This window comes from Anomaloglossus baeobatrachus, chromosome 6 (assembly GCF_048569485.1).
Source record: "Anomaloglossus baeobatrachus isolate aAnoBae1 chromosome 6, aAnoBae1.hap1, whole genome shotgun sequence".
NCBI lineage: Eukaryota > Metazoa > Chordata > Amphibia > Anura > Aromobatidae > Anomaloglossus > Anomaloglossus baeobatrachus.
Window position 1 is genome coordinate 304,107,053 of NC_134358.1, and position 21,744 is coordinate 304,128,796.

The 21,744-nt window shown below is 51.1% G+C and overlaps 1 protein-coding gene across 2 annotated transcripts in view; it reads right to left on the bottom strand.

Moving 5' to 3' along the window:
- LOC142243230 (uncharacterized) overlaps positions 1-21,744 on the bottom strand; it is a 255,092-nt gene that overhangs the window by 225,017 nt on the left and 8,331 nt on the right. For both annotated transcript variants that reach the window (XM_075314907.1, XM_075314906.1), the window contains exon 5: positions 17,829-17,912. In XM_075314907.1, the coding sequence (XP_075171022.1) occupies positions 17,829-17,912 (84 nt within the window). The remainder of the gene's footprint in view (positions 1-17,828; positions 17,913-21,744) is intronic.

Consider the following 21,744-nt stretch of genomic DNA (forward strand, 5'->3'; position numbering starts at 1 on the left):
TGAAAAAATGAATGACAGTTACACTTTAAATACTCATATAGGGTGTACTATGGGATTTTCTATTCATAAGTGCCTTAGTGCAGTGTAAGTCTAGTTAAGGGGCAGAGGCACAGCCCATAGACACTCCTAAAAGAAGCCAGCTCTTTTCTACAAGCGTATGGAAAATTCTACAGTTAATAAAGCCACTTTATGGATATTCCTGTGAAATATCTCCAGGATTCAGGATGGTTGCTCTCGCTATAGTAGACAATATTGTCTTTCTTTTAAAGTGCAACAATTTATTTATAGGGAACCTGTCACCAGATTTTGGCCTTCTAAACTAAAACTAGCACCTTAAGTAGAACCTATGCTGCATTCCATGAAGGTGCACGTTAACCCCTGACCCCCCTCCCCCCCCTTGTAGACCCCAAAAACACCTTGATAAAATCTACAACCCTGTATGTAAACTGTTCGGTCCAATAGGCGTTCTTCTAATATGCACTTCCTGTCTCAGCTTTCGTCCTCTTCCTGTGCTGATTGACGTGGATGACACCTCGGATGCCATCCGCATGGGTGGGCAAAATCTCCATATTCCCGGCTAGCATAGGCGCACTTCGCTCTATCCTGTTGTGGACAGAGCTGAAAACATAGGAGCACCTACGTGAACCGGAGAGTTCTCTGCACAGGCACAATATTTTGCCTGGTGATGTGGAAGAAGCGGGTGACATCATCACATCGCCGGGCAAAAGTTTGCGCCTGCGCAGAAAACTCACCGGTTTGCGCAGGTGGATCTGTTTTTTACTCTATTGGCAATAGGGCAGAGCGAAGTGCGCCTGCACGAGCTGGGAATATGTCTGCGCAGGCGCAAGATTTTACCCGCCTACAAGGATGCCATGCGAGGCATCATCGTCAATCAGCAAAGGAGGAGGGCGTAAGGAGGCGCAGATTAGGACACCCATCGGACGGGACCGGACAATTTTCATACAGGGTGAGAGACCTTATAAAGCCATTTGAGGTCTACTTGGGGGAGGGGTACCGTGTACCTTTAGAGAATGCATCACAAGCACTGCTTAAGGTGCTAGTTTTAGTTTAGAAGGCCAAAACCTGGTGACAGGTTCTCTTTCATGAAAAGGCAGTCTCAGACATTAGAACACCCAACTTACAAATCAGTTACGAATGTCCGATATTAACAAAAACAAATACTGACCATTGTTTTCCGCATGCAAGTCAGAAGCTCATTGAGAATCATAAGGTCACATCATCATTGCAATCTTAGGCTATGTGCGCACGTTGCGTACAAGCCCTGCAGAAATTTCTGCAGCGATCTGAAGAGCACATGTGCGCTTTAGATCGCTGCAGAAATGTCCGTAGTGAGCGCCGATTCCATGCGCTCTGCCTGCAGCCCCTGCCATAGACAGAGCAGGAGCTGCCGGCAAAGCGCAGGAAAGAAGTGACATGTCACTTCTTTTTGCGCAGCGCTTCGGCAGTAGCCGAAGCGCTGCGCTCTTAAACGCCACGTGCGCACGGCCCCTGCACACTCTCCATAGACTGTGCAGGGGAGGCAGGACGCATGCAGTTACGCTGCACTACAAAGCGCAGCGTAACTGCATGTTTTTACGCGATGTGCGCACATAGCCTTACAATGCGCAGCGAGCTCCAGCTTGGACATGGCTGCAAGTCATGGTCGATAGTGAAGAGACCAGTGATTCGACATTATTGACACACACAATACATTACCAAATCTTGCAGTTTCTTCCAGGTATGTGACCAAGCACATGACCTGAAAGGTAATGGAACTAGTGGAGTGGAAGGTCCTTCAGCCTGTGTAGGTGCCAGTGTCGTCCTCTCCTGCTCTGCACCGATCACATAGATCAGTGGGGAGCAGTTCTCTGTGATAAGGGAGGGTGCAGTGTCAGCACTCTCAATCACAGGAAGCTTCCTCTGGACTATAAGGACACACATGTTTTAACAAGAGGTTCTCTCAATAAAATGTGTCTTATAGTCAAAAAATATGGTAAATGCATATTAGGGATGTGAACAAACCTGCAGGATGCATGTGGTTCATAAGCCAGGGACTGCCTGTATTCATTGGCCTTTGCAAAGTTAGGAATGTTTGTAATGAACTCCATTAACTTTGTTTATTTCCCTCTCTCTCAAACGCCATGTTGAAAATGTTGCTACAACATGTTCATGCACTCAAGACTAGCAGATTTAAGCTGCAGCTATACAACAAATGCATACAACAGTGTGAGATTCTCTGCCTACTTCCCCTATACCCAGACACTATTTAAAAACTATCCCCCTCTCGGAGCATGGGGTAAGGAAGCAGAAAAACTCACATTGCAGTTCAAATCAGCTCTACGTGCAAGAACAATGCAGCTGACAGCACTTTGTTTGGAAGAATAGGAAGCAAAACGTCTTTAAATATACACCATTCCCCGTATGCTGCTGATCATCCTCCAGTAGAGTTGTGTTGCCTTATTATATTCATACTCGGCTCAGTCCAAGCTGAGTACAAATATAGGATACTGATAAGTCCCCTCTGCAGGGCACCTGCTCCTCACAGGTAAGACCAGCACTGTGGGAAAGGAGGGAAGCCCGCATGAGACAGAAGTGCTGACTAAAGTCACAGGAGAGAGGTCCTTCCCCCATCTTCAGTCCACAGTTTCTGAAAAGGAGGATCAGACTGTCCCTAAGGGTCACACTGGCATTATAGCAGCCGATGCCATATGCTAATGACACTCGGCTCACACTATGTTGCGAGTGTGAGCAGTGTCATTTTATCGTGGTTTGATCTCTGGCATGTGAGAATCAGATCACAAGTGCGGAGAAGAGGGAGAGATTAATCTCTTCATCTTCACTGCCTATCGGAGTATATCGGACTGTGCTCAGATGATCATTCTACCCCATCTTGACTGTATACCGCTTTCTCACCCAGGATGAAATAGAATAAAGGCAATGACCACCATAGTTGTAATGAGTGAATGTGTAGGGGGTTACAAAAAGTCCATTAGCTTTTCACTTTTAACACTTATATGCACTTTATTTCCATTGACACAACGGCTGACAAAGTTTCCAATAACAATATAGCATTAGGTTTTGTTCAACTGTCCACATCCATTTCCAGTTATGTTTCAGAGGATGCATTTCATCACTTTACAGGACTTCTCAGGAGAAAATTAAGACAGTAAAAAAGTAGACCTGGCAACTTGTATCTTTGTTTTTCCATGAAGTGATTAATATTTTATCATTAATGTGTCTGTATTATATCTTACCCAAACATTCTTCATCCAGAACTGTAATGTGAGGAGGAAATCTTCTCTCTGGATGTTCGTGAGCCCATCTCATCCTAGTATAGCTTCCACTATACAATATTACTACCACCACTCACCAGGAATCAGTGACATTTTGAAAACAGACAGATGGACACATGTAGAAGCCACAGAAGTGGCGTAGAGATGTTGTACAAAGACGGGAAATGATGGCTAGACAGAAAATCCTGCATCGAGTCATTATTCTGTAGATTGTCACCTTATTCACCTACAATGACATGCTTCATTGCATAAAGGCTGAAAACCTGGAAGGTAATTCTATAAAAGGAGAACTCCAGGAAAGATCCTTTATGATTCTCATTTTGTAGAGAAGCATAAACTAACCTGAAATAGGCGGGAGGCCACAAGCTAATCATGAAACTTTACAGCTAACGTCCATCATACACATTAGATGGCTGTTTGCTGATACAATGGTTTGGCTGGAAAGCATCTCGGCTCGCTCTCCCATACACAGGAACACTCGTTCGGCCGAGTGCTCCTGTGTGCTCTATGGGAGACCTGTCGCCAGAAATGTCTGGCTGCAGCTTATCTCCAGGAGAGCAAAGCAAATCAGCAGTCTGAGATGAAGGGAATTTTGTTTACTTACCGTAAATTCCTTTTCTTCTAGCTCTAATTGGGAGACCCAGACAATTGGGTGTATAGGCTATGCCTCCGGAGGCCGCACAAAGTATTACACTCAAAAGTGTTAAGCCCCTCCCCTTCTGCCTATACACCCCCCGTGCTCCCACGGGCTCCTCAGTTTTGGTGCAAAAGCAAGAAGGAGGAAAAAGAATTATAAACTGGTTTAAAGTAACTTCAATCCGAAGGAATATCGGAGAACTGAAACCATTCAACATGAACAACATGTGTACACAAAAAAACAGGGGCGGGTGCTGGGTCTCCCAATTAGAGCTAGAAGAAAAGGAATTTACGGTAAGTAAACAAAATTCCCTTCTTCTTTGTCGCTCTATTGGGAGACCCAGACAATTGGGACGTCCAAAAGCAGTCCCTGGGTGGGTAAAATAATACCTCGTAAGAGAGCCGTAAAACGGCCCTTTCCTACAGGTGGGCAACCGCCTCCTGAAGGACTCGTCTACCTAGGCTGGCATCCGCCGAAGCATAGGTATGCACCTGATAGTGTTTCGTGAAAGTGTGCAGGCTCGACCAGGTAGCCGCCTGACACACCTGCTGAGCCGCAGCCTGGTGCCTCAAAGCCCAGGACGCGCCCACGGCTCTGGTAGAATGGGCCCTCAGCCCCGATGGAACCGGAAGCCCAGCCGAACGGTAAGCTTCGATAATTGGCTCCTTGATCCACCGAGCCAGGGTTGATTTGGAAACCTGTGACCCTTTACGCTGGCCAGCGACAAGGACAAAGAGTGCATCCGAGAGGCGCAAGGGCGCCGTACGAGAAATGTAGAGTCTGAGTGCTCTCACCAAATCTAACAAGTGCAAATCCTTTTCACATTGGTGAACTGGATGAGGATAAAAAGAAGGTAAGGAGATATCCTGATTGAGATGAAAGGAGGATACCACCTTAGGGAGAAAATCCGGAACCGGACGTAGAACCACCTTGTCCTGGTGAAACACCAGGAAAGGGGCTTTGCACGACAATGCTGCTAGCTCAGACACTCTCCGAAGAGAAGTGACTGCTACTAGAAAAAACCACTTTCTGCGAAAGTTGTGAGAGGGAAATATCTCTCATTGGCTCGAATGGTGGTTTCTGAAGAACCATCAGAACCCTGTTTAGATCCCAGGGTTCTAACGGCCGCTTGTAAGGTGGAACGATGTGACAAACCCCCTGCAGGAACGTGCGTACCTGTGGAAGCCTGGCTAGGCGCTTCTGGAAAAACACAGAGAGCGCTGAGACTTGTCCCTTAAGGGAGCCGAGCGACAAACCCTTTTCCAGTCCAGATTGAAAGAAGGACAGAAAAGTGGGCAAGGCAAAAGGCCAGGGAGAAAAAACCCTGAGCAGAGCACCATGACAGGAAAATTTTTCACGTCCTGTGGTAGATCTTGGCGGACGTTGGTTTCCTAGCCTGTCTCATAGTGGCAAAGACGTCTTGAGATAACCCTGAAGACGCTAGGGTCCAGGACTCAATGGCCACACAGTCAGGTTGAGGGCCGCAGAATTCAGATGGAAAAAACGGCCCTCGAGATAGCAAGTCTGTTTGGTCTGGTAGTGTCCACGGTCGGCCGACCGTGAGATGCCACAGATCCGGGTACCACGACCAGCTTGGCCAGTCTGGAGCGACGAGGATGGCGCGGCGGCAGTCGGTCCTGATCTTGCGTAACACTCTGGGCAACAGTGCCAGCGGAGGAAACACATAAGGGAGCTGAAACTGCGACCAATCCTGAACTAAGGCGTCTGCCGCCAGAGCTCTGGGATCTTGAGACCGTGCCATGAACATTGGTACCTTGTTGTTGTGCCGGGACGCCATGAGGTCGACGTCCGGCACCCCCCAGCAGCAACAGATCTCCTGAAACACGTCCGGGTGAAGGGACCATTCCCCTGCGTCCATGCCCTGGCAACTGAAATAATCTGCTTCCCAGTTTTCCACGCCTGGGATGTGAACTGCGGATATGGTGGATGCCGTGGCTTCCACCCACATCAAAATCCGCCGGACTTCCTGGAAGGCTTGCCAGCTGCGTGTGTCGCCTTGGTGGTTGATGTATGCCACCGCTGTGGAATTGTCCGACTGAATTCGGATCTGCTTGCCCTCCAGCCACTGCTGGAACGCTTTCTGGGCAAGATACACTGCCCGTATGTCCAGAACGTTGATCTGAAGCGAGGACTCTTGCTGGGTCCACGTACCCTGAGCCCTGTGGTGGAGAAAAACCGCTCCCCCCCCTGACAGACTCGCGTCTGTCGTGACTACTTCCCAGGATGGGGGTAGAAAGGATATCCCCTTCGATAATGAAGTGGGAAGAAGCCACCACCGAAGGGAAGCTTTGGTCGCCTGAGAGAGGGAGACGGTCCTGTCGAGGGACGTCGGCTTCCTGTCCCATTTGCGTAGGATGTCCCATTGAAGGGGACGCAGGTGAAACTGCGCGAAAGGGACTGCCTCCATTGCTGCCACCATCTTCCCCAGGAAGTGCATGAGGCGCCTCAAGGGGTGTGACTGGCCTTGAAGGAGAGATTGTACCCCTTTCTGTAGTGACTACTGCTTGAACAGCGGAAGCTTCACTATCGCTGAGAGGGTATGAAACTCCATGCCAAGATATGTCAGCGATTGGGCCGGTGTCAGATTTGACTTTGTAAAATTGATGATCCACCCGACACCCTGGAGAGTCTCCAGGGAAGCGTCGAGGCTGCGTTGGCATGCCTCTTGAGAGGGTGCCTTGATCAGTATCCAAGTACGGGATCACCGAGTGACCCTGAGAGTGGAGGACCGCTACTACAGTAGCCATAACCTTGGTAAAAACCCGTGGGGCTGTTGCCAGGTCGAACGGCCGTGCCACGAATTGCAGGTGTTCATTTCCTATGGCGAAGCGCTGGTGCTCTGGAGCAATCGGTACGTGGAGATAAGCATCTTTGATATCGATCGACGCAAGGAAATCTCCTTGGGACATTGAGGCGATGACGGAGCGGGGGGATTCCATCCTGAACCGTCTGGTTTTTACATGTTTGTTGAGCAGTTTCAGGTCCAGGACCGGGCGGAAAGACCCGTCCTCCTTTGGGACCACAAACAAGTTGGAGTAAAAACCGTGGCTCAGTTGCTGAAGAGGAACCGGGATCACCACTCCTTCTGCCTTCAGAGTGCGCAGCGCCTGCAGAAGAGCCTCGGCTCGCTAGTGAGGCGGGGATGACCTGAAGAATCGAGTCGGGGGACGAGAGGTGAACTCTATCTTGTAACCGTGAGACAGAATGTCTCTCACCCAGCGGTCTTTTATTTGTGGCAGCCAGGTGTCGCAAAAGCGGGAGAGCCTGCCACCGACCGAGGATGCTACTAGAGGAGGTCGAAAGTCATGAGGAAGCCGCTTTGTTAGCGGCGCCTCCGGTGGCCTTTTAAGGACGTGACTTAGACCGCCATGCATCAGAGTTCCTTTGTACTTTCTGAGACCTTTTGGACGAGGAGAATTGGGACCTGCCCGCGCCCTGAAAGGACCGAAACCTCGACTGCCCTCTCCTCCGTTGGGGTATGTCCTGTTTGGACTGGGGTAAGGATGTATCCTTTCCCTTGGATTATTTGATGATTTCATCCAGACGCTCGCCAAACAGCCTTTCGCCAGAAATTGGCAAACTGGTTAAGCGCTCTTTGGAAGCAGAATCTGCCTTCCATTCCCGTAGCCACAAGGCCCTGCGGAGTACCACCGAATTGGCGGCCGCGACCGCCGTACGGCTCGCAGAGTCCAGGACAGCAATAATAGCGTAAGACGCAATTGCCGAGGTCTGGGTGGTAATGGATGCCACTTGTGGCGCGGCCGTGCATGTGGCTGCTTCAATTTGTGCTTGACCTGCTGAGATAGCTTGTAGCGCCCATACAGCTGCGAGTGCTGGGGCAAAAGAAGCTCCGATAGCTTCATAGATGGATTTCAACCAGAGCTCCATCTGCCTGTCAGTGGCATCCTTGAGCGAGGCCCCCTCGTCCACTGCAAGTATGGATCTAGCCGCCAGTCTGGAGATTGGAGGATCCACTTTGGGACACTGAGTCCAACCTTTAACCACGTCAGGGGGAAAAGGATAACGTGTATCCTTAAGGCGCTTAGAAAAAACGCTTATCTGGACAAGCATGATGATTCTGGACTGCCTCTCTGAAATCAGAGTGGTCTAGAAACATACTCTGTGTAAGAGAAGCCGACTCCTCCGCCGGAGGAGCTGAGGGAGAAATAAGAATTATTCTTACCGATAATTCGCTTTCTAGGACCTTCCACGACAGCATAGGAGGTTGTCTCTCCACGCCCTAATTGGGACAGGAAGTTCAAGAGGTTTAAAAGGACCCTCCCACCTCCCACAGCCAGTGTCTTACAAAGAATCCATAGCATATGAGAAGTACTACACATTCAGGAGTAATGAATATATAGGGGAGGGAATTACCTGCTGTCGTGGAAGGTCCTAGAAAGCGAATTATCGGTAAGAATAATTCTTATTTCTCTAGTCCCTTCCACGACAGCATAGGAGGAATACCAAAGAATTGATACCTAGGGGGGGACCACAGCCTGCAGGACCCTCCTGCCAAAGGCCAAATCCCTGTTGGAATCCAGATCCAACCGATAATGCTTCGTGAACGTATGGAGCGAAGACCACGTAGCTGCCTTGCAGATCTGCTCAGGGGAAGCCCCTGCCCGTTCGGCCCAGGAGGCAGAGGTAGCCCTGGTGGAGTGCGCCGTGAATCCAGTAGGTGGAGAGAGATGCTGAGCGAGGTAGGCATCTCTAATTGCCCGCACAATCCAGTTGGCGACGGTACTCTTAGCCACCTTCTTGCCCTTATTGCGGCCAAAGGGCTGGATGAACAGGTTAGAATCAAGGCGCCAAGAAGCAGTAACCTCCAGGTAGTGCAACACTATCCGACGGACATCCAAAGAATGAAACACTTCCTCACCCGGAGTCCGAGGATTCTGACAGAAGGAAGGCAGGACGATGGACTGAGAACGGTGAAAATCCGAAACCACCTTGGGAAGGAAGGAAGGGTCCAGCTGAAACACAATGCTGTCATCTCTGATGGTCAGGTAAGGTTCCCTAACGGACAAAGCCTGAAGTTCGCCGACTCTGCGAGCAGATGTAATAGCCACAAGAAAAGCAGTCTTGCGAGAAAGGGAACGAATGTTACAAGAGCACAGAGGTTCAAACGGAGACTGAGATAGTCCTGTAAGGACCACATTGAGATCCCAGCGAGGCGTCAGGACCCTCTGACGTGGACAGAGTCTACTAGCGGACACAAAGAACCGACGGATCCAACGATGATCTGCCAGAGCCATGTCAAAGACTGCACTGAGTGCTGACACCTGAACTTTCAGGGTGCTAGGCCGAAGACCTAAGTCTAAACCACTCTGGAGAAAGTCCAGAATCTGCGCAATATTAGGCCGAAGAGGGTCAGGAGGCCGAGAACCACACCAGGAGGAAAATTTCTTCCAGATTTTGTTGTATATACTATTAGTCACAGGTTTACGGTTCTTCTGTAGCGTAGCCACAACTTTGTCAGAAAGCCCTTGGGCCTTCAGTGCCCGGGCCTCAGAAGCCAGGCAGCCAAGTTGAGTTTCTGGGGAGCCGGATGGAAAATCGGACCCTGTGACAGTAGGCTGGGGTCTGAACCTAAGAGGACTGGGCCGTCGATTCCTAGCGTCAGGACCAGGCTGTACCAACTCCTCCGGGGCCACAGAGGGGCTACCAGTATAGTTGGGACCCCCTCGTCTCTGATCTTCCTCAGGGCCCGTGCGAGAAGAGGAAGAGGGGGGAACGCGTAAGCGAGGCGAAAGGACCAACTGTGGCAGAAAGCGTCTACCCCTAACGCCTCGTCCCTTGGGTTCAGGGAGAAATATGTTGCGACCTTGCGATTCCCTGCCGAGGCAAAGAGGTCCACCTCTGGTGCACCCCACCTTGCCACTAGAGAGCAGAACACCGCCTGATCCAGGCTACATTCCCCCGGATGAACATCCCAACGACTCAGGAAATCCGCCTGAAGATTGAGGGAGCCCTTCAGATGGACCGCAGAAAGGGAGAGCAGAGATTGTTCTGCCCATTGAAAGATTCGGGAGGATACCGACTTCAGGGCGCCTGAGCGTGTACTGCCCTGATGTCGAAGATGTGCCACTGTTGTGACATTGTCTGAATATACCAGGACGTGAGAGTCCCGGACGAGGTCCTGAGCCGCAAGGAGGGCTTCCCTGACTGCCCTGAGCTCCCGGTAGTTGGAGGACTGGGAGCTGACGTAAGGACTCCAGACCCCCTATTGCCCCCCATCCTCGTAGGCTGGCATCTGTGGTCAGTGTAACCAGGGGTTTCTGAGTCCAGGCAACCCCCACCTGCAGGTTGGCGGGACTCAGCCACCAGAGAAGGGATGAGGAGACGGACTCCGAAAGGCGAAACCTTCGGTTTAGGGATGACGGGAGTCTGTCCCAATGTGCCAGGATATGATCCTGGAGACACCGAGAATGGGCCTGAGCCCACCTGACTGAAGGAATGCAGGATGTCATGGAACCCAGGGCTGACATAGCCGCTCGAAGCGTCGGGCGAGCCTGCCTGCGAAGCTTTGATATTTTGGCTAACAGAGCCATCCTGTGGCCCTCTGGGAGAAAGGATGCCTGTCTGTCGGAGTCCAGCAGCACTCCGAGAAACTGCCGAGTGGAGGAGGGGGATAACTGTGATTTTTTGAGATTGGGAATCCATCCCAGAGACCGAAGGATTCCCAAAGACCTTTCCACATGGCTCCGGAGGGTTGGAGCAGACGGAGCCATGAGAAGAAAGTCGTCCAGATACGGAACCAGACAGATACCCTGCAATCTTATGAAGGCGACCACCTCTGCCATGATCTTGGAAAAGATCCTTGGAGCTGAGGAGATCCCGAAGGGAAGTACATTGAATTGGAAATGAAGCACTTCCTCTCCGTGAAGCACCGCAAACCTGAGGTATTGTCTGTGTCCCGGATGGACGGGTACATGGAAGTAGGCATCTTTCAGATCGATAGAGGCCATCTGGTGGTGTAGACCTATCAGGGGAATAGCTGATTTTACCGACTCCATCTTGAACCGCCGGTACCTGACCTGACGGTTTAGACTTTTTAAATTGATAATTATACGGACGTCGCCGGATGGCTTCTTGACCAGGAAGAGACGGGAGTAGTGTCCTACCCCTTCTTCCTGACTCGGGACTGGGGAAACGACCCCCGAGTGCACTAGCTCTATAATCTTTGTGTACAACAGAGCCTGTGAACCCGGAGACGCCAGCGCAGTGACTCGGAGACCCGGAAGAGGGGGGGAAAGGAATTCTATGAGAAGACCGTCCGAGATGATCTTCAGAACCCATTGGCAAGAGGTTATGGACTGCCACTGGGTAAGAAACGCTGAGAGTCTTCCCCCCACCCGGGCCGAGTCACTGTTTGTCCTGCTGAGGACGTTGCTGATGTGGAGGGATGAGGATGTTTCTCCCTCTACCTTTGGGATAGCTCCACCTGCCTGCCTTCCCCTTTCCCTCTGGGCTGGGAGGCCTGAGGCATCGAGGGACGAAAGGACCGCTTCCTGGTAGGTCTAGGATCGGGCAAGGCCTTACGATCAGTCGCCTTGTCCAGGATATCATCCAGGGCAGGCCCAAACACTAAATCCCCTTTAAACGGAAGGGAACAAAGCCTCATTTTGGAGGTGGAGTCTCCACTCCAGGCCTTAAGCCAGAGGGCACGTCGGGCAGAGTTAGAAAGCACCGAGGTCCTGGCTGCCAGGCGGACAGATTCCACCGAGGTATCTGCCAGAAAACATCCACTCTTGGGACCTCCCAATGTAGTCCCGAAGGTTCCAGAGGAAACCGGCGTCTAAGGGCACTCCGTACCCGCCTCTCAGGACATTCCCATTCCTGAGAGACAATATCCAAAACATTGGCATGAACCGGGAATCCCAACTGTTTGACTGACTTCAGGCCAGCAAACATTTCGTCCTGGATTGAAGGAAGAGACTGCACTTCCTCTAAACCCATAGTGCTCCGAACTGCCTCAATAAGATCCCCCAACTCTTCTGAGTGAAATAGAAAGGACTGTTCAGACCCCCCAGATGGAAATCCTTCATCAGGACCCTCCGAGGTAGAATCAGCGTCCTCCTGATCAGAAGGGGTCGACTGGAGTCTCCTCTTTTTTGGAGGAGAGGGTCCAGGAGCAGGGCCAGGAGCAGGGCCAGGAGCAGGGCCAGGAGCAGGGCCAGGACCAGGAACAGGGAGGGAAGCTAGTGAGGCCCTAATCTCCTGTTTCATCATGGACCGCAACTCATCTATCAGAGATGGTTGTTCGGCCCTAATAATCTGGTCCGTACATTGCTGGCAAAGCTTTTTATCCCATACTGCAGGGAGCTTCTTTATACAGATAGGACATTTCTTAATTTTTTCCATTCTGTCAGGTCTATCAGGCTTATCGGACTTGTCAGCTTTTTCTGACTTCTCTGGCTTCTCTGACTTTTCATTTCTGTCAGTTTTCTTGGTGGCCTTGTCCTCCTAGAAAACACAGACCATATAGCCATAAATCACCTGATAAGACCTATGTCCGAGGGACCATTCCCCTCCATACTCACAGTAGCAGGGGGCACACTGGGTTCTGCAGAGGCTGCTGCAGCGGAAGACATGACAGGGAGCACGGTTGCTTACCATGATCTGATGTCTTCGTGGCAGCCCTTATGCAAAAGGGCCTGCCCCCCCAGTGACGGTGCATGTTCCCCGCCTCCCGCATCCGGTCCTGGGCAGGCCGTGTCACCGTCGGCGTGCCTCCACGCTGCCTCCGCAAAACCGGAAGCGCTCGACCGGAAGTCCGCAAGACCGGAAGTCCCGCCTCCGGGAGCACTTCCGGATCGCTCCGGCAGCGTGCATGCGGGAAGCGGCCGGCGGCTCAGGGAGGACGCCGGCCGGGGAGCTCAACAGCCTGCATCACCCCTCAGGAGGATCCGGAAGGCTGGAACAGCGGTCCCCCACAGCGTGAGGGAACAGCAAGGGAGGAGCGGTGAGGCCCGACCGATGCTGTCCGGCTTCAGGTACAGGGGATAGATGATCCAAAAAAAAAAAAAAAAAAAAAATTATACTGTAGTTCGCCGGCCACCACAGCATAGGAGAAAAACAAAAACCTCTCCATGCCCCATGGGGACAGGAAAGACACTGGCTGTGGGAGGTGGGAGGGTCCTTTTAAACCTCTTGAACTTCCTGTCCCAATTAGGGCGTGGAGAGACAACCTCCTATGCTGTCGTGGAAGGGACTAGAGAAATATCCAGCATTTGATCGATGGACGCAATAAGAACGTTCAGTATGGCGTCCCGGTCTGGATGTATTAAGATTGAGAGCGCCCTCAGGATCAGAATCCTGACCAGCTGTCTCCGCATTATCAACCAGAGATTCCCCCCGCTGAGACCCTGAACAATATGATGTCGAGGGAAATTCTAAGCGAGCCCGCTTAGTCGGTCTGGGGCTGGGGTCTAAGTCAGAACCCTCAGCCTGGGATGTATGAGATACCCCGGGAGGACATTGTTGGTCCAACTGAGGGGGGCCAGGGAACAATGATTCAACAGAGTCCCTTTGCTGAGATACCGGCCTGGACTGCAAGGCTTCTAGTATCTTAGCCATAGTCTCAGAGAGTTTTGCAAACTCCGTCCCCGTCACTAGGACAGTGTCAACAGGTGGCTCCCCCTGGGCCCCTCTTAGCAGAGGCCCTGGCTAAAGAAGTGTCACAGGGGCCGAACATTGCACACAATGAGGGTCAATGGAACCTGCCGGCAGCTGGGTCGTACAAGCGCCGCAGGCAGCATAATAAGCCTGTGTTTTTGGCACCCCTGCCTTTTGTGGGCGCCATGCTATTGTTTTCCCTGAGTCACACACTAGGGTATATAGCCAGAATGAACTGTGCTCATACAGTGTAAAATATATACTAAAAACAAATAATGTATCAGTACACTACAGCACCATGAGGCTAGCACCACAGGTGCTGCTTACCATCCGCCTAAAGCGGTTATGAGGCCACCAGAGACCGTGTCTGGGTCTCTCAGGGTTTGTCCCTCTCTGCAGCGTCGTAGGAGCTGACAGGAAATGGCTGCGGCGTCCTGACGAGAGGAGGGAGCCGTGGGCGTAGCCGAGGTGCTCACACTGTGCACAGTGAGGGGGGTGGAGTATGGAAATCATATTCCAGCCCTCAGTGCTGCTCTTCCGTGCAGCGTCCCGCCCTTCCCCTGCCTGTCAGGGCTGAGGGCGGGAGAAAGGGAAACTAGGCCGCAAGCCAAGCCGGGGACTCGAGTATAAGCGTGGCCGCCGTAAAAGCGCGGCCAACGCCGAAGTCCCCGGCGAACTACAAGTCCCAGCCGCACCGCAGTTTCCCATGGCAGCGGCGGTTAGCGCGGTAGCCCCTACATATAAACACACTCAGCGACGCTGAGTGTGTAATGGCACAGTTTAACCCGGTCCCCCGGTGCACTAGCACACCCAGCAAAGCTGAGGTGTTGCCGTGCGCGGTCCCCACAGGGATACAGAGTACCTTCACGTAGCAGGGCCATGTCCCTGAACGGTACCCGGCTCCTATCCAGCAGTCTCCACAGGAGTTGTGGATGAAGCACGGTCTCAGTGCCTGGAGACCGATAGGATCCCACTTCACCCAGAGCCCTGAGGGGGATGGGGAAGGAAAGCAGCATGTGGGCTCCAGCCTCCGTACCCGCAATGGATACCTCAACCTTAACAACACCGCCGACAAGAGTGGGGTGAGAAGGGAGCATGCTGGGGGCCCTATATGGGCCCACTTTTCTTCCAACCGACATAGTCAGCAGCTGCTGCTGACTAATCTGTGGAGCTGTGCTGTGCGTGTCTGACCTCCTTCGCACAAAGCAAAAAACTGAGGAGCCCGTGGGAGCACGGGGGGTGTATAGGCAGAAGGGGAGGGGCTTAACACTTTTGAGTGTAATACTTTGTGCGGCCTCCGGAGGCATAACCTATACACCCAATTGTCTGGGTCTCCCAATAGAGCGACAAAGAAATATATAATATATATATAATATAATATATAATATATATATAATATAATATATAATATATATATAATATAATATATAATATATATATAATATAATATATAATATATATATAATATAATATATAATATATATATAATATAATATATAATATATATATAATATAATATATAATATATATATAATATAATATATAATATATATATATAATATATATATATATAATATATATAATATATATATATATAATATATAATATATATATAATATATAATATATAATATATAATATATATATATATATATATATATATATATATATATATATATATATATATATATATATATATATATATATATATATATATATATATATATATATATACTCCAGCCCTCACTGCCGACGTCCAGTCGACCGTCCCGCCCTTACCCCTGACTGGCGGGAGTTATAGTACTAGGCCGCATGAAGCCGGGGACTAAAGTTAATAATAACGCGGCCGGCAAACAGGTGCGGTCGGCGCGGTAGTCCCGGTCGTCGCAAAAAAACAGCAGCACTGCAGCGTCTGTGACACAGGGTCTCCATGCACCGTCCCCAAGGGGACACAGAGTACCTTTAGATGCAGGGCCTGTCCCTGATGATACCAAGTCTCCTGTCCGGCAGATTCCCCCAGGGGCTGCGGAGGGAGCCCGGTCCCAGTGAATGGTGACCGGTTAGGATCCCACTTCTCCCAGAGCCTCTAAGGGATGGGGAAGGAAAACGGCATGTGGCTCCAGCCTCTGTACCCGCAATGGGTACCTCAACCTTAACAACACCGCCGACTAAGTGGGGTGAGAAGGGAGCATGCCGGGGGCCCTGTTAGGGGCCCTCTTTTCTTCCATCCGATACAATCAGCAGCTGCTGCTGACTAAAATGGGAGCTTGAGTGAATGTGTGCCTCCTTCAACACAAAGCATAAAACTGAGGAGCCCGTGAAGCACGGGAGGGTGTATAGGCAGAGGGGAGGGGTTACACTTTTTAAAGTGTAATACTTTGTGAGGCAGAAGCTATACACCCAATTGTCTGGGTCTCCCAATGGAGCGACAAAGAAAGAACGTTTTAAGAAAATGTAACAAAAATCAGCCTCCTTTTTTAAAAAGTAAATATTTGGTACCATAGTGTCTTTAAAAGTCTGATCTATAAAGTGAATTAAGCTATGCAACTAAAAAAAGCCTCACTATCCGCAAAAAATCCATCATGTTGCAAAGTGAATTTTACTGCACAATGAATGCCATTATGAATGAATAATGAATATTGTAGTTTTTTTCACCATCACACAGTATATTTTATGGTGAAATGAAATGTTATTTAATATTACAACTTGGCTAGAAGTGGGAGGAATAAAAGATGAAAGAGCAAAAATGAAAACCCACTCGGGGGGAAAGGGATAAAGAAAACCCAGCTATAGAAGAATATAGGCAGAGTAAAGGGTACTTTACACACTGCGACATCGCTAGCGATCTCATTAGCGATGTGAAATTCTAGATGCGATGTCGCAGTGTGTAAAGTACCCTTAAGGCTATGTGTCCACGGTAGAATGTACCTGCGGATTTTTCTGCATGAAAATCCGCGACTTTCGCGGCAAATCCGCACCCGCGGATTTGCCGCGGATTTTGATGCGGATTTCTTTTTTTTCCCCCATTCTATACCCAAAATCCGCAACAAATAATTGACATGCTGCAGATTTTTCCGCATCAAAATCCACGGCAAATCCGCAGCGGAAAAATCCGCAGCATGGACACAGCATTTCCAAAATGCCATTGAAATGGCTTGGAAGTGCCGCTGCTGCAGATTTTCGGGAAATCCGCGGTAAATCCGCGGCAAATCCGCGGCAAAATCCGCAGCGTGGGCACATAGCCTAAGAGTACTCCCCTTAGTGAAGAGGACTATAGAATTTGCCGCAGCTCACATTTGTAATACATTGCCTTACATAATGTTAAGAGCTTGCACTTTATGCAGGGAAGCGTTACTACATCTTCAATCTCATTCTTCCAAGTGGCACTAAGGTTCAACCCCTTTAACATCCCCTTCTGGCCAATCTCTAACGCCATAGTGCCCCTTTTAGACATCACATAGTAATGGTTCTCCTCTTAGTCCCCTTCAAAAGTAATCATGCCTTGTGTTCGCATATAATTAGGCCCACTTTTGTGCCCCCTATAAGAAATAACCTTGTTTAGACCTTAATTGCGCCTCCTTTCTGCTCCAATACAGTGATCGTGCAGTATATACTCCGTGTAGATGTTACACAGACTGTAGCATTACTGCAATGTGCACACCACACTGTCACAGCCGACCTCTTCCGTACTTCGCTCTCAGCACTTCACCTCTTTGGCCAATGGCAAAGGGAGGAGAACCCAGAAGCCATCATCATCTTCTCTCTTCACCTAGAGTCTGGGCAATAAATCAGTGTGCAGCACATTTCATCAACCAAACCCCCCTCCCCCACACTAAATACTGCTCCATCTGTATTTGCCCCCTATGACTTAAAATTATTAGCATCAGTAATGCTGACAACCAGTGACCTACTAACACACTGTGGGTCCCCGGCGCCCAGAAGTACTGATGCTACTAAATATTAGAACGCAGACACCTTGACATTCAATGCAGATCTGCTCACTGTGCAACGCGTCTGCTCATACAGCTGCTCAGTATCCAAGCATAGAAGCATTCAGCCTTATGTATACGCATATGGCTGGGCTTTAAAGCCCAAAAAGTGTCTTTACAGGCTTCAATGCTATTGCAACCCTGGATTCCAGATATTTTTACCAATAATATATAGTAGTAATTTTTAAACACAAAGAAATTTACGAATATTTGCTCTGTGAAAACTGTATTTCTTACACACACATTAAAATAGAAATAAAAAGTTCTGTACCTCAGCAGTCTCATTTACTGTCTGATGTGCCATTTGCAAATGTATTCTAAAGTTCTGTAAAGAGCTACAGTTGAAGTCGCAGTCCTGCGGAGACAAGAAAACAAAGTTTTGAGGTTCAATTTGATTGGAAAAACAAAGAAAACCTTAATTTTACACAAATAAAATACTTTAACTGAGCTAAAAGTTGTAATTAATGCGCTGCTGCCTTTATCTTGCAAATAATTTCAGGAATCAGTGTGTCTACAGGTATCATAATAAAACTGTGAGTGTACTGTAGGGGCATAGACCTTACACAAGCAATGGTGTAGAGAGGCAGTGACCAGGCAAGTTTAACCCCTTCACGACCATGGACAGAAAGATCCGTCATGGTGCCCTGGGCCTTACAGACCAAGGACGGATCTTTTCGTCATGGCAGAATCGCGGCACTGGAGCCCCCGGTGACTGCAATCGGTTAACACAAACCACAGATTCGAGAAGGAGGGGACCTGTACCTGACCTCAGGAGGGGCCGTGCCTCCTTCCTGGACCTACGGAGGCTGTGATTGGCTGACGAACGCCGCTCAACCAATCACAGCCACTGTAATGTTCCAGCCATTTAAAATGGCTGAAACAATGAAATCCAGCCCTGACCAGTGCAGCTGTAGCACTTGAAATTGGCTGGAGCTGGGTGACCTCCCTGGATCACCCTCCCCCAGTTCTAGAAGCTCTGATTGGAGAGATCGGCCTTGTGACCAATCTCTCCAACCACCATGGACCTGTTGCCGGTGACCGCCCCCGTCACCTTCACTTGTCGGTCCTGAGCACGCCAGCATACACAGTGAGTGTATACAGTGCAATAGCAGGGCGACAAGCTCCGGTCCCATGCTGTTATGTGACGGGAGCATGGGACCCGGAAGTTGCCGCGCCGCCATTGCACTGTATGAAACCGGCGAAAAGTCTACCTACTCGCCGCTGCCCTCCTCCATCTGCCACAGTGCCACCGCTCTCCCCGATTTGCTGCCCGGCCCCTACCCCCTCTCCTCCGTTATGTGCTGCCCGGCCCCTCCCCCTCGTGATAGTCTGCCCGCCCCCTCTCCTCCGTTATGGGCTGCCCGCCCCCTCCCCCGTCACCCCCGTGATGTGCGCCCCCTCCCCCGTCACCCCCGTGATGTGCGCCCCCTCCCCCGTCACCCCCGTGATGTGCGCCCCCCTCCCCCGTCACCCCCGTGATGTGCGCCCCCTCCCCCGTCACCCCCGTGATGTGCGCCCCCTCCCCCGTCACCCCCGTGATGTGCGCCCCCTCCCCCGTCACCCCCGTGATGTGCGCCCCCTCCCCCGTCACCCCCGTGATGTGCGCCCCCTCCCCCGTCACCCCCGTGATGTGCGCCCCCTCCCCCGTCACCCCCGTGATGTGCGCCCCCTCCCCCGTCACCCCCGTGATGTGCGCCCCCTCCCCCGTCACCCCCGTGATGTGCGCCCCCTCCCCCGTCACCCCCGTGATGTGCGCCCCCTCCCCCGTCACCCCCGTGATGTGCGCCCCCTCCCCCGTCACCCCCGTGATGTGCGCCCCCTCCCCCGTCACCCCCGTGATGTGCGCCCCCTCCCCCGTCAGCCCCCGTGATGTGCGCTCCCTCCCCCGTCAGCCCCGTGATGTGCGCTCCCTCCCCCGTCAGCCCCGTGATGTGCGCTCCCTCCCCCGTCAGCCCCGTGATGTGCGCTCCCTCCCCCGTCAGCCCCGTGATGTGCGCTCCCTCCCCCGTCAGCCCCGTGATGTGCGCTCCCTCCCCCGTCAGCCCCGTGATGTGCGCTCCCTCCCCCGTCACCACCGTGATGTGCGCTCCCTCCCCCGTCACCCCCGTGATGTGCGCTCCCTCCCCCGTCACCCCCGTGATGTGCGCTCCCTCCCCCGTCAGCCCCGTGATGTGCGCTCCCTCCCCCGTCAGCCCCGTGATGTGCGCTCCCTCACCCGTCAGCCCCGTGATGTGCGCTCCCTCACCCGTCAGCCCCGTGATGTGCGCTCCCTCACCCGTCAGCCCCGTGATGTGCGCTCCCTCACCTGGCAGCCCCGTGATCTGCTGTCCGCTCTCCCTCCACCTCTCACCCCCGTGATTTGTGCTCCCTCTCGAACCTCTAACCCTCCCCGATCTGCTGCCTCCTTCATCTCCTGTGATCCTGCTGCCTCCATCTCCTGTGATCCTGCTGCCTCCTTCATCTCCTGTGATCCTGCTGCCTCCTTCATCTCCTGTGATCCTGCTGCCTCCTTCATCTCCTGTGATCCTGCTGCCTCCTTCATCTCCTGTGATCCTGCTGCCTCCTTCATCTCCTGTGATCCTGCTGCCTCCTTCATCTCCTGTGATCCTGCTGCCTCCTTCATCTCCTGTGATCCTGCTGCCTCCTTCATCTCCTGTGATCCTGCTGCCTCCTTCATCTCCTGTGATCCTGCTGCCTCCTTCATCTCCTGTGATCCTGCTGCCTCCGTCATCTCCTGTGATCCTGCTGCCTCCGTCATCTCCTGTGATCCTGCTGCCTCCGTCATCTCCTGTGATCCTGCTGCCTCCGTCATCTCCTGTGATCCTGCTGCCTCCGTCATCTCCTGTGATCCTGCTGCCTCCGTCATCTCCTGTGATCCTGCTGCCTCCGTCATCTCCTGTGATCCTGCTGCCTCCGTCATCTCCTGTGATCCTGCTGCCTCCGTCATCTCCTGTGATCCTGCTGCCTCCGTCATCTCCTGTGATCCTGCTGCCTCCGTCATCTCCTGTGATCCTGCTGCCTCCGTCATCTCCTGTGATCCTGCTGCCTCCGTCATCTCCTGTGATCCTGCTGCCTCCGTCATCTCCTGTGATCCTGCTGCCTCCGTCATCTCCTGTGATCCTGCTGCCTCCGTCATCTCCTGTGATCCTGCTGCCTCCGTCATCTCCTGTGATCCCGCTGCCTCCGTCATCTCCTGTGATCCCGCTGCCTCCGTCATCTCCTGTGATCCCGCTGCCTCCGTCATCTCCTGTGATCCTGCTGCCTCCGTCATCTCCTGTGATCCTGCTGCCTCCGTCATCTCCTGTGATCCTGCTGCCTCCGTCATCTCCTGTGATCCTGCTGCCTCCGTCATCTCCTGTGATCCCGCTGCCTAGATCCATCCTGTAAGGTAACTATCCCCAATCTCACCTCCCACTCCTTCTCTAAAACAGTATTTTTTTTAGCAGTCTAATAAGGCAAAGTTGTAGTTTTTGCTGCCCCCCCCTGTTTTCACCTTCCTGACCAGTGTCACTTTCTGTGGTGATAAATGTGGAATGCTTAAAGAAATCCCAGTGACTTCATGTTAATGGTATATTTTGGTCACTAGGATTCGCATTTATGAAAATTATTTATGAAAATATGACAAAAAGTGTGATCATTTTGCAAATTTCAAACTAAAATATTAAAGGGAATCCGTCACCAGTTTTTTTCATGTATGAGCTAATACCACCTCCTTACTCCGCCTCTGTGCTGCATTCAAAAAGTTGTATATTATGTACTGACCCCCCTGTAAATCCCCAAAAAACCTTTTGAATAGCTCCCGCGCTGCATGCAATTCCAACTCAACTGGTCCGGTCAGATGGGCGTCATTGCAGCGGCTCCTGTCCCTCCTCTCTGCTGTTAATTGCTATCCTCCCGATGTGATTGATGTGGACGACGCGTCCGGTGTCAACCACATAGCCGAACGAAATCGCACGTCTGTGTTCTTTATTTTGTGATTTTAATTTAAATATATTTTTACAATTTATAAACTTTTTTTTTTTTTAACCTAGTCCTAGGATGGACATCAACTTTTCCGGGTCTGATCACTGATCCAATACTAAGCAATGCTTTTATATTGCAGTGTATTAGATCAATCAGACACAGACAGGAGATGCATCAGGTCCTGCTCAAGGCAGGATCTTACAGGCCACTATACCTGGGTGACC